This window comes from Rhizophagus irregularis, chromosome 11 (assembly GCF_026210795.1).
Source record: "Rhizophagus irregularis chromosome 11, complete sequence".
In the NCBI taxonomy this organism is placed as follows: domain Eukaryota; kingdom Fungi; phylum Glomeromycota; class Glomeromycetes; order Glomerales; family Glomeraceae; genus Rhizophagus; species Rhizophagus irregularis.
In genome coordinates, this window is record NC_089439.1 from 2,574,588 (window position 1) to 2,589,395 (window position 14,808).

Sequence of the window (14,808 nt, forward strand, 5' to 3'; positions counted from 1 at the left end):
TTATAATATTCAAAAATTAATCATTAGAATTGATTATCCTATCTACTCTTTTTGTGGAAATGGAACAGCGACAGAAATATCACGTGAATCTTATTATCTTGCTTCTCTAATAAGATCTCAACATAATTTAGTTCATCTTGAATTATTTGATATTCCAGAAATGGGTATAAATGAAATTTTAAAATCTTTAAAAGAATCTCAACATAATTCATTAAAAACTTTGATTTTTAATAATGCACGGATAAATTATAATAGTACTATTTTATCTTACATGAAATATTTACAAAATTTGCAAGAATTAAGGTTTAATAAATGTGTTTGTAATAGAATTGTATTTTTTAATAATAAGAAAAATAAGAAAGATATATTTGATGATGAAAAAAATTATGAGGAAGGTTTATGGTTACCTAATCTTAAATATCTTCAAGTAGGCTATATTGATGATGAAAAAAGAGAAGAATTAAATGAATTATCATTAATTATATCTTCAATTTTAATTAGATGTTCTCCTTTAATAAATAGTACAGTCAGTCCTTTATATTAGTATAACTTAGATTTGTTGAGGTATATATGAAATTTTTAGGAAATATCGTTATATCAAAGTTATACCGATATTTGTATGTCATCACATATAGTGGGAAAATAAAATTTTATCAGTATATCAAGTTTTTAATAGTATAATCGATATATCGAGGTTAGACTGTAATATTTAACAATTTTTAGTTACTATTTATTACTATATATATATTTTTTATAATTATTTTTTTTTATTAGTACTTATGTACTTATATCATAAATAAATATTTTTTAAATAAATGTTATGCAATAAATTATTTTTAGTGGATTTATTTCTGCTTTAGGTAAATTAAACTTTATATAAAAGCTCATTAGTATCTATATTAAGATTTGTAAGAATTGTATATTATTGGTTAAGGTATATATTTAAAAGCATTATATTAAAACTTTACCCTACTATTTCCTGTAATACGCAATAATGACATCAGTTTCAAGTGAACATCCGTTTGTTTAATATTGTAGGTAATCAAATAATTAATGAAAGCAACCAGTTTAAAACAGATAAAGTTAATGATCTTTTTTTATTAAGAAAAATAAGGAGACAAGACTACACAGATCCGAAATAATCAAAAGTAATTCTTTCACTTTTCGCTTTAATAATTCCTTTTTCAAAGAATGCTTTATCATGTTTAATTAATAGATATAAACAATGACATTTTTTAGAATTTGTAAATCGTGAAAAAACTGAAGGGTTTATTTTATTATTGCAAGTGTATAAGAAATGAAATGGTTGTCTCCACAATAAAACTACCGTTTCTTTACACCAATCTCGAAAAACTAACTAATAAGCAAGAATGAAGAGATTTTTTATCATTTTTTAAATGAAGAACAATCGGACGAATTAATTCTGGTGGAAGTGTTTTAGAATTTCCAATATTATTTTCATTTTTTTTTTGAAAAAATTTAACAGCAGCATTAATACGGAACGTACTAATCTGAATAATGCTGGAATAAATAACAGATAAGGAAAATTTTAACTGTTTTCAGCCATTTCTAGAGTTACGCAAAACTTGTAGCTCCTCAAGCACATGATCATCAATTATATTAACGTACATAATTTTTATCTTAGCGGCGTAGATAGCTTTTTTTTTCTATTTCTTTGTTTCTTTCTTTTTTCTTTTCATAAAGGGTGAACCCTTGTGGAGTACGCGCTCGTTAACTTACTTTAGTCAGTCTTCTTTACTATGTATTTAATACCGCTAGTAATAGGCATTCTACACAAAGTTATCCTTTAGAATAAAATAAAATAAATAAAATAAAATACACGCAACGTGACAGATGAACATTGCATGATCTTGAGTGTACTTGAAAGTCCTTCGCTACACAGACAATAACAATTTCAAAATATCATTAATACAAGTAAGAATTTCTACACTAGCATATAATCTCGAAATGCATCGAAAATAATAGTAATTGGCGAAATTTTTTCAGACTATTTATAATATAAAATATAGATTAATGGTGATATTTGCTCTCCTTTTAATATTTTATGGCTTTTATTTATTTAAAGTTGCTGATTCAATCTTAAACCTGAAAATGCGACGGCAAAATTATCACTTTATATACCTCAGTCAGGTCTGTGTAATCTTGTCTCCTTATTCTTCTTAATAAAAAAAGTTTATTAGCTTTATCTTGCTGTTTCAAACTGATTCCTTTCATTAATCATTTGATTGCCGACATTATTAAACAAAACGGATGTTTCACTTGAAACTGATGTCATTATTGCATATTATAGCTAAAGTTTTAATATTATGCTTTATATAATTCTTACAAATCTTAATACAGTCGACCCCCTATATAGTCACCCCGTATAATCACAACATATAAAATTCCCCTTTATAAGCACACCATATTTTGGCCCAATGTACTAATAAATATATTAGAAAAACCTCCTCTATAGTCACAACATATGACTTTTTTTATGATCACACCCTTTTTTTTCGGTCCCGAGGGGTGTGACTATAAAGGGGGCCGACTGTATAGATAATGAGCTTTTATACACTAAAAATTATGAATTTTAATTTATTGCATAACATTTATTTAAAAATATTTATTTATGATATAAGTAATAAAAAAAATATTTATAAAATATATATATACTAGTAAATATGTATCAATACTAATATAATACATCATTGGTATAAAATTGTTAAATACCATTATTTAATAAAGGAGAACATCTAATTAAAACTGAAGATATAATTAATGATAATTCATTTAATTCTTCTCCTTTTTCATCAATATAATCTACTTGAAGATATTTAAGATTAGGTAACCATAAACCTTCCTCATAATTTTTTTCATCATCAAATATATCTTTCTTATTTTTCTTATTATTAAGAAATATACCTCTACCACATATACAGTTAATAAGCCTTAATTCTTGCAAATTTTGTAAATATTTCATGTAAGATAAAATAGTACTATTATAATTTATCCGTGCATTATTAAGAATCAGAGTTTTTAATGAATTATGTTGAGATTCTTTTAAAGATTTTAAAATTTCATTTATACCCATTTCTGGAATATCAAATAATTCAAAATGAACTAAATTATGTTGAGATCTTATTAGAGAAGCAAGATAGTAAGATTCACTTGATACTTCTGCCCGTGCTGCATTTCCACAATAAAAGTAGATAGGATAATTAATTCTAATGATTAATTTTTGAATATTATAACAAATTTGTGAAAAGGAAAAGAATATTTCATATTTCCTTTCTCTTATAGTGAGTACAAGTTCAGTTAAATTGGCAAAAAATTGAGTAATTTCAGGAATTTTTGATTCCTTAATTAATAAATTAAGAATGTAATTATCACTGTAAATAAAATGGTTGTAATCATCATTTACATCATCATCATCATATTTATCTACTTTAATAAGAAATGAACAAGGATTTTTGTTATTAATCTTATAGAAAATAAATTTTGTATCAAATGAAAGTATTTTTAACTTTGGTATGTTCATAATAAAGTATTTCATTATACTTCCAAATGTTAAAGGTGAATAATCGTTTTTGTTGGATTTTGAATTGGAATTATTCCATTGATTCCAATCTTTAATTGCACAATATAATTCATGCAAGTCCAATACAAATAAAAATTCGAAATAATCAAAAGTAATTCTTTCGCTTTTCGCTTTAATAATTCCTTTTTCAACGAATGCTTTATCATGTTTAATTAATAGATAGGTCATCAATAAATTAGTAGCTTGATATTGACGTTTCTCATTTGAACAGTGACATTGTTTAGAATTTGTAAGTTGTGAAAAAACTGAAGGGTTTATTTTATTGCAAGTGTATAAGAAATGAAATGGTTGTCTCCATAATAAATCTACCGTTTCTTTACACCAATCTCGAGAAACTAATAAGCAAGAATGAAGAGATTTTTTATCATTTTTTAAATGAAGAACAATCGGACGAATTAATTCTGGTGGAAGTGTTTTAGAATTTTCAACATCATTTTCGTCTTTTTTTTTTGAAAAATTTAACAACATTATTACGGCTGGTAATGAAACGAAATCCGAATAATGACAGAATAAATAACAGATAAGGAAAATTTCAACGTATCACAACGCCTTGGGTATCATTAGATCGGTCTAGGCCTTTCCTTTTTTGGTATAAGATACAGTATATGTAGATTATTGGCTAAATATATGTCGCAGTTGTCGCACCTATTACCTTTGGTCAATTCCAAAAATTGGCTGATATTAAATTAAAAGAAGGAACATGCCGACCCAGTCCTCGACTCATAATATTGTACTTAATACAAAATAGAAATGAATTACAAATCGCCAATGCGATATTAATTCTAATAATCTCATAGCTCATTATTCTCTTCTACTAGGACCCCGAAATATATAAGGTGGCTTTCGAACTTTTTACCAATAGCTGTACGCAAGGGTTTTATATAAGTTCAGTACGCAAAATTACCTCCTTACTTTGGATAATTGAAAAAAATACGCAAATTAATTTCCTGACCTACCGATCATCATGTGATTTACCTATTGTTTTGTTGAACGAATAATTTTTTTAAAAAATTTAATAACTTTATGTCTGTCACATAATCATATAAATGTATTTGTTAAATGTACAAGCATTACACATTTTTTTGCACTAAATAAAGTGCTACATATTTTTTGCATTAATAGATATTTATATTTATTTTTATTTATCTCATGAAATAAATATATATGATCAGCCAAATTACTAAAAATACGCAAAATAAACCCTTACTTAAACAAAAAATCTGTTAAAAATACGCATTTTAATAGTCTGTCCGTGGCTAAAAAATCCTCAGGTTGTACGCAAATCAATATCTAACCCGTAAAATTTCTCTATGCTAACGACGCAATTATGCACCTTACCCCTAAATATATATTTCAGGTCCTCTTCTACTCTTCCTGCCATCTTACATTTATACCGACCTTGTAAAGGATATTACTTTCGCTTATTCACCCAAACGCTGCGTCCTTACACAAATTGTGATATCTGTAGAAGTGGAATGTTATATAATACTAATAAAGGAAGATACCTCTTGTCCAAGCAGAAGATTGACCCCAAACGATCAATAATTAGTTATTTGCATAACCTTTTTAATTTTGCAATAAAATATATCAGAACATTACACTTTAATAAAATTATCATAATGAAATTATGCTTAGTATTGAAATCATGACAAGAATTTCTATAATGAAAATTATAGCCTATTCTAATCTTCTCTCCACATTTGGGCAATTTTCATTTTTAGCGATATTGAGCATAGAGGTGACTGATATCCTACCCTCACATTCAATATCTGATTATTATGCACGCCACCCAAGATCATGCCTGTTTTAACTAACGATTTTAATTTTGATATTTAAATATTGGCTTTATTTATAAGTAATTAATATATAATAAATAAATCAAATGAAACTTATAAAACTAAACATAAACCTTAGTTTACTAAATATTCAGTTAATGACTATACATCTTTATAATCATCACAAATATCAAATCTATTATCATTATAAATATTAAATTCCACTATTTTAACTCCTTTATCTTTAATTTGATTCAATAATTTTGATTCCTCATCATTCAATTCTTTATCTAATTTTTGCATACCAAGAATTTCTAAACTATTATTACTTCTTTCAATATAATTCAAAACAATATTAAGAAATTCTAATTTAATAAAATAATTTAGATTAATTATTTTAAAATTATTATGACAATTTTCTAAAAAATCCTTAAATCTTAATAACCTATTGTAACAATGAGAATGAATAGAAATCTCAGTAATATTATTAGGTATATTATTTGCTAAATTTATAAAAAATTCATGACTATTATAAGAAATATTAATAATTAATGTTCTTATTCTTAAATTTTTAAAATATGATAATATTGATAAATCAAAATTAAAATTAAAAAAAAATGTTATTCTTAATAAAATAAGATTTGAACAAAACATCAATATATTTTCAATAAGAGGTTTTGACAGATTTCCAATTAATAAGCTTTTTAATGATGCACCTAAATATTTGATCATTAATGATGTGACATCATTATTCCAAATATTTCTTTTAAGTGATAATCCTTTGAGTGAAGCAAAATTTAAACCCTCACATTGATCTAATAGTATACTTTTACAAGTTACAAAATATAAATATTTTAAATTATATAGATTTTTAAAATTCTTCAAACCAACATTATTATTAAAGTCAGTATCTATAAATTCGATTTGAACTAAGGAATGCTTTTGAAATTCTAAAGATAAAAGAATATTATTTAATAAAAGATGCCAACTTGTTATTTTAAAATATTTAAGTTTGTTTTGCTTTTGAATAATTGTACAAAGCTTTTCCATATTATTAGTATTGGTATTAGACAAATTATTGAAAATAGTACGTTGACCATGAACTTGAATTATTAATTTTTTCAAATTTAAACAAACATTCGCTATATTACCTAAAAATTCTTGTTCGATTTCATTTAAGTTATCATTTAAATGAAATTTTAATGATAATATATTTAATTTTGTTAAATTTGATGTGAAATTTTGAATATCAAGATTTTTAAACCCTTTATTATAAAATATATTTGAAGAAATATCTAGTTGTTTCACGTTTATACTATGTCGTAAAATTGATTGATGAAATATTGGAAATATTGGAATAGTATAATTACTATAATACTTTATTCTATACTGAGTAATTGCTCCTATAAAACATCTCTCAATTGCAGAATTTATTACCAAATAATTATAATTTTTCAAATATTTTAGATATTCAAATAATGGTTTGTGTTCTTCATCAATATTAATATTGATTTGATTTTGTTTTAACAGTTTCTTTAATTGTAATATTTCTTCTTTATCAAAGCAAAGAATTAAGGTCAATATTATTGCGTAATTTTTTCCGGTTATATTTACAAATGGATTTGCATAAAGTAAAGGAATTGTTGATTTACACCAAAATCGATTAACTAATAAACAGTTAAATAAAGTTGAACGTTCACTTTGAAGGTTTTGTAAAATATTATAAATACAATCATCTGGTAAATAAGGTAAAGTCATATTAAAAAAATTTAGGAAGTTTTTTGCGGAGTATCGGAGTTTTGCTATTATATGCCCAATTTTAGAGGTCATATGGTTGTACATTACTTTTGTATTACTGTAATGGGGATTTATACAATTATACCCCATTCGGATGGTGTATTACGGCATTAAGAAAATGTAACAAATAAAGGGGATGGGCAAATAGATTTTCATGTATGTGTCAATTGTGTCATCCACTCTCTTACATATTGTTATACACTTAGTTCGGAGAATATTACATAGTAGACCTAGTAATTTCCAAAAAATAATACTGTACATTTAGCGTATTAAGTTAAAATTTTATTTGGAACACATCCAACATATAAAAATTTTTGGAAATTTGATCACATGTTCGAGTTTTTTTTCATCAATTTGTCGGAATTTTTCAGAAAATTTTTTATAGGGCAAAGCAAAGATATAGTTTTAATGTAAAAAAATTCAGTGATGGACAATGACCAGGTCATATTGAAATTTTTAAATGACCGTGATCATATGTACTTATGACCGGTGGTCATATTGCCTATTGGTCATAATTATATTATAATCATAATGTCATTGGTTAATGATCATATGATCTATATAACTATCTTATAATTATGAGTTTATGGATAATTTCTGGCGGATTTAACCAATTTTATTATATAAAATACCATGATTTGATTGGCTAATAATTTATGACCATAGTCATATGATCTTACAAATTCAAAATGACCAAATGACCTATGACTAGTCATATAGGTCATAGTGGTCATTCTAGGTCATAGTCCAACACTGAAAAAATTAGAATTGATTGCTATATGCCAGAAATTATTTGCTCAAAATAACATTGCTCATCATTAACCTTTCTATTTATGATACTACTGTATCGGATATATGAATTAAGACGATTCCAACTACTTTTGTCATGTCTCATACAAAATACCCTGACTGGACAGACAGAAAAGTGCCTACGCTTATGTTTCGGACAATCATATGAATAGTTATAGTAGGTATATTTAAACCGAAGATATTTTGTTGTAAGTATATTAGAATTTTTCTTTTCTCTTTGTCCCACGTAAGTTAAAAAAAAATTTTTTAATTTTCACCATTTAACCAGGCCTTTGACGAAACTTTTAATAGGAATGTCCAAATGATTGAACCTTTCAGAGGTTTAGCAAAATTTCCGCTCATTTACGGGAGATTTTTTTATAATGTTGAAATATATTAATCTTTGTTAACTCCTTTTTTTTTTGATTTTCTTAACAATATAAACTAGAAACTATATAGTAACCTACCGTTACCACAGCCCAACTTCACAGCTTCCGATTTTGATCCGGCTCTGACTTTGTTACCGGAATCATCCTGAAGGTAAGTTATCGAAATGCCTTCGTGATAATGTTACCATTATTAACTGAAACAAGACACTATGATGTAGCAACTCTCTTTTTTCTATTATAACTTCAATTTTTTATACTGCAATTTCTGGACATCTGGACTATTAGAGAACCTAGAAGCCAAAACTTGTCAAACCTAATAATATATTGATAAATAACTTGAATTTATACATTTTATACCTATTGATCCTAATATGTTAAATTGAAAGGAAAATAAAATTAAGCGAGAACCAGAATATTCGATCATCAAATACTATAAAAAGGTCGTTTGTAGTTGAATCGATTTAGAAAATAATTAACAATTCCCGGTATTTTTAGAAAAAGTATTAAATTATTTCGTCTAAGACTTAAATCGAAACAAATTAATACAAAATAATAACAGAATAAACAGATAATCATAGTTCGTTATATACTATTTTATATCATTTACCGTAAAATGCGAGTAGTAAATCTTTTTTCACATAAGACCAAAAAAAGATAAAAGACTATGCTAATTATATCTAATTTTTCATATTTAATTTTCAAATTTTATTCACGGTAATATGTGTTGTTAATATTTCAAAAGTAAACGAAATATTTTGAATCATTAGCTTTAAGTATTGCAATGAAAAAGCAATATTAAAGAAATCACATTATAACAATAATTGTCCGAGATGTCCGTCAATGTCCGTCTGTCACGCCGCGTGTATAACCAAACCAATGAAAATCTAGGATCAGGTGTAACAATTATGTAGCAATAATGAAATATGAATGAAATTTTAGCATAACAAATAAACGCGTAAATAATTTATTCATTTAACATTTTAGACATAATCAGTCTACCGCGTTACTATGTTACTATTTTAAAATTTTATTTGATGTTACATATTTTTTTTTTTTTCACTCGCGTATAAACCGCTTCTCTTTATTAATTAAATTGAAAAAGCGCACTAATTACAAAATAAAAAAAAGAGATACATTGAAACTGCCAACGTCAAGCATTGACAATCACTCCATACCGGGCGCGATGTTACATATTTTTAGTAATACCTAAATAATTCATCGACACTTCGGACGCTCTAACGGTCCCTGTTACCTACTACTAGTTATACTAACAAAGTTGAAGTTTTACCAAAAGATCTTTGCTTTTTCAAATAATATTTTATTTTTCCAACGAGAGAAATAATATTATTGGAAAGACATTCATAATTCGCGAAAAAAATTGCAGCGTATTACATTTTTTGCTAATCATATTAGTTAAAATTTAATATCGCTATCACAACCGCATAAAACTAAATATTAAAATAAAAAAAAAATAATAAATTATTTTGTCATTATTAATCATTTTTTTTTCAATTAATCTATAAAAGAAAAATAACAACGCGTCAGTCGCGTCAATTTTTTTGAAAATAAATTTTTGTCATACATACATACATACATAATCATGCATATTTTGAATATTTTGACTGGGTCAAGAAAGTAATACGAGGAGGTCAAGAACGTAATTTTTGCGTGTTATTATGCAGACACCACGTTGACAATTGTAATTAAGTCTATTGTACATAATCTAAATGACGTGATGGCCATTATTTATTTTTTAAATAAAATCGCGCGACTCGCGCCCAATCTTTACTACTACTTGATCTCTCTTCTTTTTCGTAATATATCCCTTTATATAAGATAAATTATTCTTGTTTTCTGATTATTCTTCTTTCTTGGTATCTTTGATTAATATGGCATCGTTATTTCATTGCGAATGTTTACAAATAATTTTTTTATTTCTATATGATACTTCCACTGATAATTTAAATGCAAACATATCAACTGAAGATATATATTCTTGTACGTTAGTATCAAGACATTGGTGCAGAATATCAACACCACTCTTATATGCTTATCCGTTTCAACATTTTCGTCATTTAATGCACCCGCTTTTTTACCATAACATTCCAGATCTATCATCATCATATTTTAAATTGGTTCGTACATTATTAAGTTGTATTCCTAGATCTGCTGAAGTTGAACGGATTATTTCGCCAGGTTCTTCCGATGAACAAAATTTATTCCCCGATCTTTCTGAAGAATTTTTCTCATCTAATCCAATGTTTAATTATATTACATTTATTCGAGGTATAATTTTTGATGATTTGTTATATCTTTATTCAGGTTCAGGTATAAAAATTCATGAGTGGCTATCCTCTAATATTTCAAATAATGCAACAAGAGATCAAATTTCAAAATCATTCCTTGTTACAAATCATCTTATAAATTTCTTGTGTGCATACTGCAGCAATTATTTACAGAAATTAGAATTTTCATTCACAGTTAGTAATAGTGAAGAATATTTTATTAATATTATCAATCAATTAACTTTTAATAATGAACAAAGTGGATTGACTAATCTAAAAGAATTATATTATTGCAATTATTATAATATTAAAAAGGTTGATCTTTATTCGGCTTTTTCAAATAGTGTTCGTAACTTAACGTTACTCTACAACGAGGGAAATAATACCAGCGAAAAAGCCAATTCATTATCACGTTTTATTTCTCTACAAAATAATTTGCAACATATATTGTTATCAGAAAATAGTATTGGCTTTACGTTAGATAATCATATTAGTGGATTTTATAATGTTGTGTTCGAATCATTATCAACACAAAGTGAAAGTCTACGAACATTAAAGTTGAAAAATATACCTTTTAATAAATTAAATGGGGAGGCGTTAAACTCACTATGTTTACTTAAAAATATCAGAGTGTTAGAGTTGTATAATTGCATAAGAATAGATGATAATGATGATAATCTAAAGGAATGGGCAGAGAATCTGACGAGACTTGAAGTTTTTGAACTTGTATCACAACATATCCGTGATGTTTCCGAAGGATTTTTGATTCAACTAATCCAATCGTCTTCAAGTACTTTAAATAAATTAACTATACGTAGTAGAAGGGAGAATCGATATCATCGATCATTATTTCAACAAATCCCGGTTCATTTGAATTCATTGATTCATTTAAACATCACTAAAATTTATCTAGATGAATTAATTCTTATATTTAAATCATGTACTCAATTGGTGTATCTTAGTATAATATTATCAGATGATGAATTATGGGGAACAAAATTTAAGGATTTGGGCGAATTAATTCCTAGAAAATTACAAAAGATTAGAATTAAAAGGATGGATGATTTGTTATTTAGTAGTTCTGAATTAAAATGTTTCTTTGAAGGGTGTGTAAATAATAATGGAAAGTTAAAATATTTAGAAATTCATGATGGAGAATGTGAGTTTGATCAAGAGTATTTTGATGTAGCTGATGAATTTGGCATACAAATAATTGATGATTAAAATAACTGTAGTAATTAATAATTGGAGTTGGAGTATAAAGAACAATTACGATTAGAAATTTAGAATTAAAATTTTTTTTAATGTAACTTGATGAACTGTGTTATTTTAATATTTGAAGTTAATTGAATAATGATAGAGATATTGCTCGAGAACGCGATCAAATTGAAGTAGATCTTAATACGCAGCATTTTTATGTAGTAATCAATCATATAAAAAACAAATGTAAATAAATTTAAATTCATAGTATTATCGCTACCTTGTTCTTATTTTGGGTCAGGAATAGACAAAATGAAGCGTAAGTCTGTATTAATTGATGAAATTGATGATAATCCACCAATGGAATTTGACGTCGAATTTGGCGTCTAATTATAGAATAAAGTAACCTAATTTATATTAGTTTATATATAAATTGATGTTGATGTTCTAACTATAAAATGAAAGTAACCTGATTTAATATAAAATGATTTGCATGTCGGGAATTTCTTGAACTCTGGGAAAATCTCTCGTTCCCACAATCATTTATAGTTTCCGAATTTTTTTTTACAAATAAAGTATATTTATTATGTCATTATTACGTTGTCTTTGCTAAAATTCTTCTTTCTTTCTTTTTAGTTAACGACTTTTTTCTCTACCGATTTTTTTTTACGAAAAAATGGGCAATGAACAATCAAGTGATGGTAAAAGTGATAAAAACATCAAAAATGAACGATCAAGCGATGATGAGAAAGACAATACAGCAATCGAACAATCAAGTAAAGTGATAAGAAAACCAAAACAGCAGCCAGCTTAGGAATTGGCGCTGCTCTTATAACGATAAGTGTTGCTAATCCATCCTTAGGGGGAACATTGTCAACCGCTTGTCTTGGAACAGGAATTGGAATGAAAGTAGTTGGTAGTTTGATAGAGAACAAAAGAAATGGAAGAAGCAGGAGAAACAATTCAATTAGGTGCAGAAATAGGAGGCGTAGGAAATCAAGCTGTTAAAATTTTTAAAAAAGAATGAAGCTGTTAAAGGAAAACACGCTTGTTCTACTCGCGTAAGTATTTCTAAAGGATATAAATAAAATTCAGCAAAGTACGTATTATGCCATCCATTACTAGAAAAGAAAGTTCTAGCTAGGTCTATTAACATACGTCGAAATTTTCTTACTTTTTCATCGTTTAGTTATTTTTGTTTAAATTGTTGAACTTTTTTTTTCTCAGTTCGATTATGTTTTAGGAATCATTGTTATTTTTTTAATTATTTTTTTATTAAGTTTTTTATGTATTTTCGCCAACAATTATGAAATAAAGTAAAAGATAAACAAAGGGTTGTCAAAAATAAAGATCATAGTTGTAATTTAAGTATGTTTCATTCAATTGACAAACTAAGGATATATAAATAAGAGAACATCCCTGATTTAGAAAAGATAAGGAATAGGATAGAAAGATTGGTACAGTAGTAATAGTGAGGGGAAAGGTAAACCAATGGAAAAAGTCGAAACCGAAATATATGAATCATTAGGAGTAATTCTAGAATTGACAGTGCAATATTATTAATATTAAATCATGTAATCAATTAATTTTGATGAAATGTAAGGAATAAAATTTAAGAATTTGAGAAAATTTATTCCTAAAAATTACGGAAATTTCATTATCTAATAGGGATTAATTGAAATTTTTCTTCGAAGAGCGTGTAAATAATAATAACAGCAAGTTAAAAAAAATACTGGATGATGTAAATGTCAATTAAAAATATTTTGATATTGCCAAAATACAATTATCAGTAGCTAGTGGTTTAAAATTTTTTTTATTTAATAAATTCCTTCGATATTAATAATTTAATATTGAAATATAAAGTTTTAAATTGACTTAATTATAATAAATTTTGGATTTAAATTATGAATTAATTTTTTACAAGTATTTTGTTGAAGAATGAACTTTAGGATTTCCATGTTTTTTATCTGAATATTTCCATAAAATTTTATGAATTATCAAGCCGTTTATAGCCGTCGTATAACTAATTTTTTTTTTTAACGAATAAATAATTGAGGTTATATTACATTTACGACATAAACATGGTCAATTTTTGGCAATCAAATTGAAAATGTAACAGAATTCGTTATTATCTACAGAAATAAAGAATATATAAAGAGAAGGTAGATTCTAAATTATTATTCACCTATATTGTATATATGTGAATTAAAATTTATCATCAACTTCCATTTCACTAAAATTACCCGACTTCATTTTACCGATTCATCATTTTAATGACATGAATTCACTATCATTTTACAGAAACCGTCCTAGTACTAATTATAATATAAAATTATGATTTTAAAAGAATATATATATTTGTGTCTCAGGTGTGGATTTGCGTTAGATGTCAACTGTAATTTTTTTAAAAGGCAATTTCCACAAATATAAATCTAATTGTACTGAAATTTTATTTACAAATATGACGAATAATAAATTTAACCGCCAATAAGATAAATTAATACTGAAAAAATATTAATACTGAAGAATTTGGTGTTTAATTATAGCTGAAAATTTGAAATAATATTATATATGCTATTTGTTATGATATAAAATGAAATTGATTTAATTAACAAAAAAAAATAGTTACTTTTAGCAAACCATTCAAAATTGACATCTGACGCGTCAGGTGCAAATCGATCAATGTAAGGATTACATCGATCGTGAAAATTGCACTTTAATTGATCGTGATAATCTAAGTAAGAAAATCGATCATGATCCAACTTCTTCTTTACACCAATCGGACCAGACTTTTATCTCAGCTTCTGAGGAAAATTCTAGACAAAATCAGGCTAGTAATTATATAAATTATGATTTTATAAGAATATATATATTGTGTCTCAGATGTCGATTTGCGTCAGATATCAACTATAATTTTTTAAGATAGCAATTTCCACAAATATAAATCTGATTGTGAATTCAACTAGCCAATA

At 26.0% G+C, this 14,808-nt stretch overlaps 3 protein-coding genes across 3 annotated transcripts; 2 read left to right on the forward strand and 1 right to left on the reverse strand.

Moving 5' to 3' along the window:
* Positions 1–5,538: 5,538 nt before the first annotated feature.
* Positions 5,539–7,134, reverse strand: OCT59_003052 (uncharacterized protein; the record flags this gene model as incomplete). Its single annotated transcript, XM_025325093.1, has 1 exon — positions 5,539–7,134. The coding sequence occupies one exon, from the start codon at positions 7,132–7,134 to the stop codon at positions 5,539–5,541; it is 1,596 nt and encodes a 531-aa protein (XP_025182918.1).
* A 3,106-nt stretch (positions 7,135–10,240) lies between these two features.
* OCT59_003053 (uncharacterized protein) lies at positions 10,241–11,860 on the forward strand (the record flags this gene model as incomplete). Its single annotated transcript, XM_066145364.1, has 1 exon — positions 10,241–11,860. The coding sequence occupies one exon, from the start codon at positions 10,241–10,243 to the stop codon at positions 11,858–11,860; it is 1,620 nt and encodes a 539-aa protein (XP_065996093.1).
* Positions 11,861–12,512: 652 nt separating this feature from the next.
* OCT59_003054 (uncharacterized protein) lies at positions 12,513–12,844 on the forward strand (the record flags this gene model as incomplete). The annotated part of the gene is made up of 2 exons (XM_066145365.1): positions 12,513–12,612; positions 12,699–12,844. The coding sequence occupies 2 exons, from the start codon at positions 12,513–12,515 to the stop codon at positions 12,842–12,844; spliced, it is 246 nt and encodes an 81-aa protein (XP_065996094.1).
* Between the last annotated feature and the right edge of the window lie 1,964 nt (positions 12,845–14,808).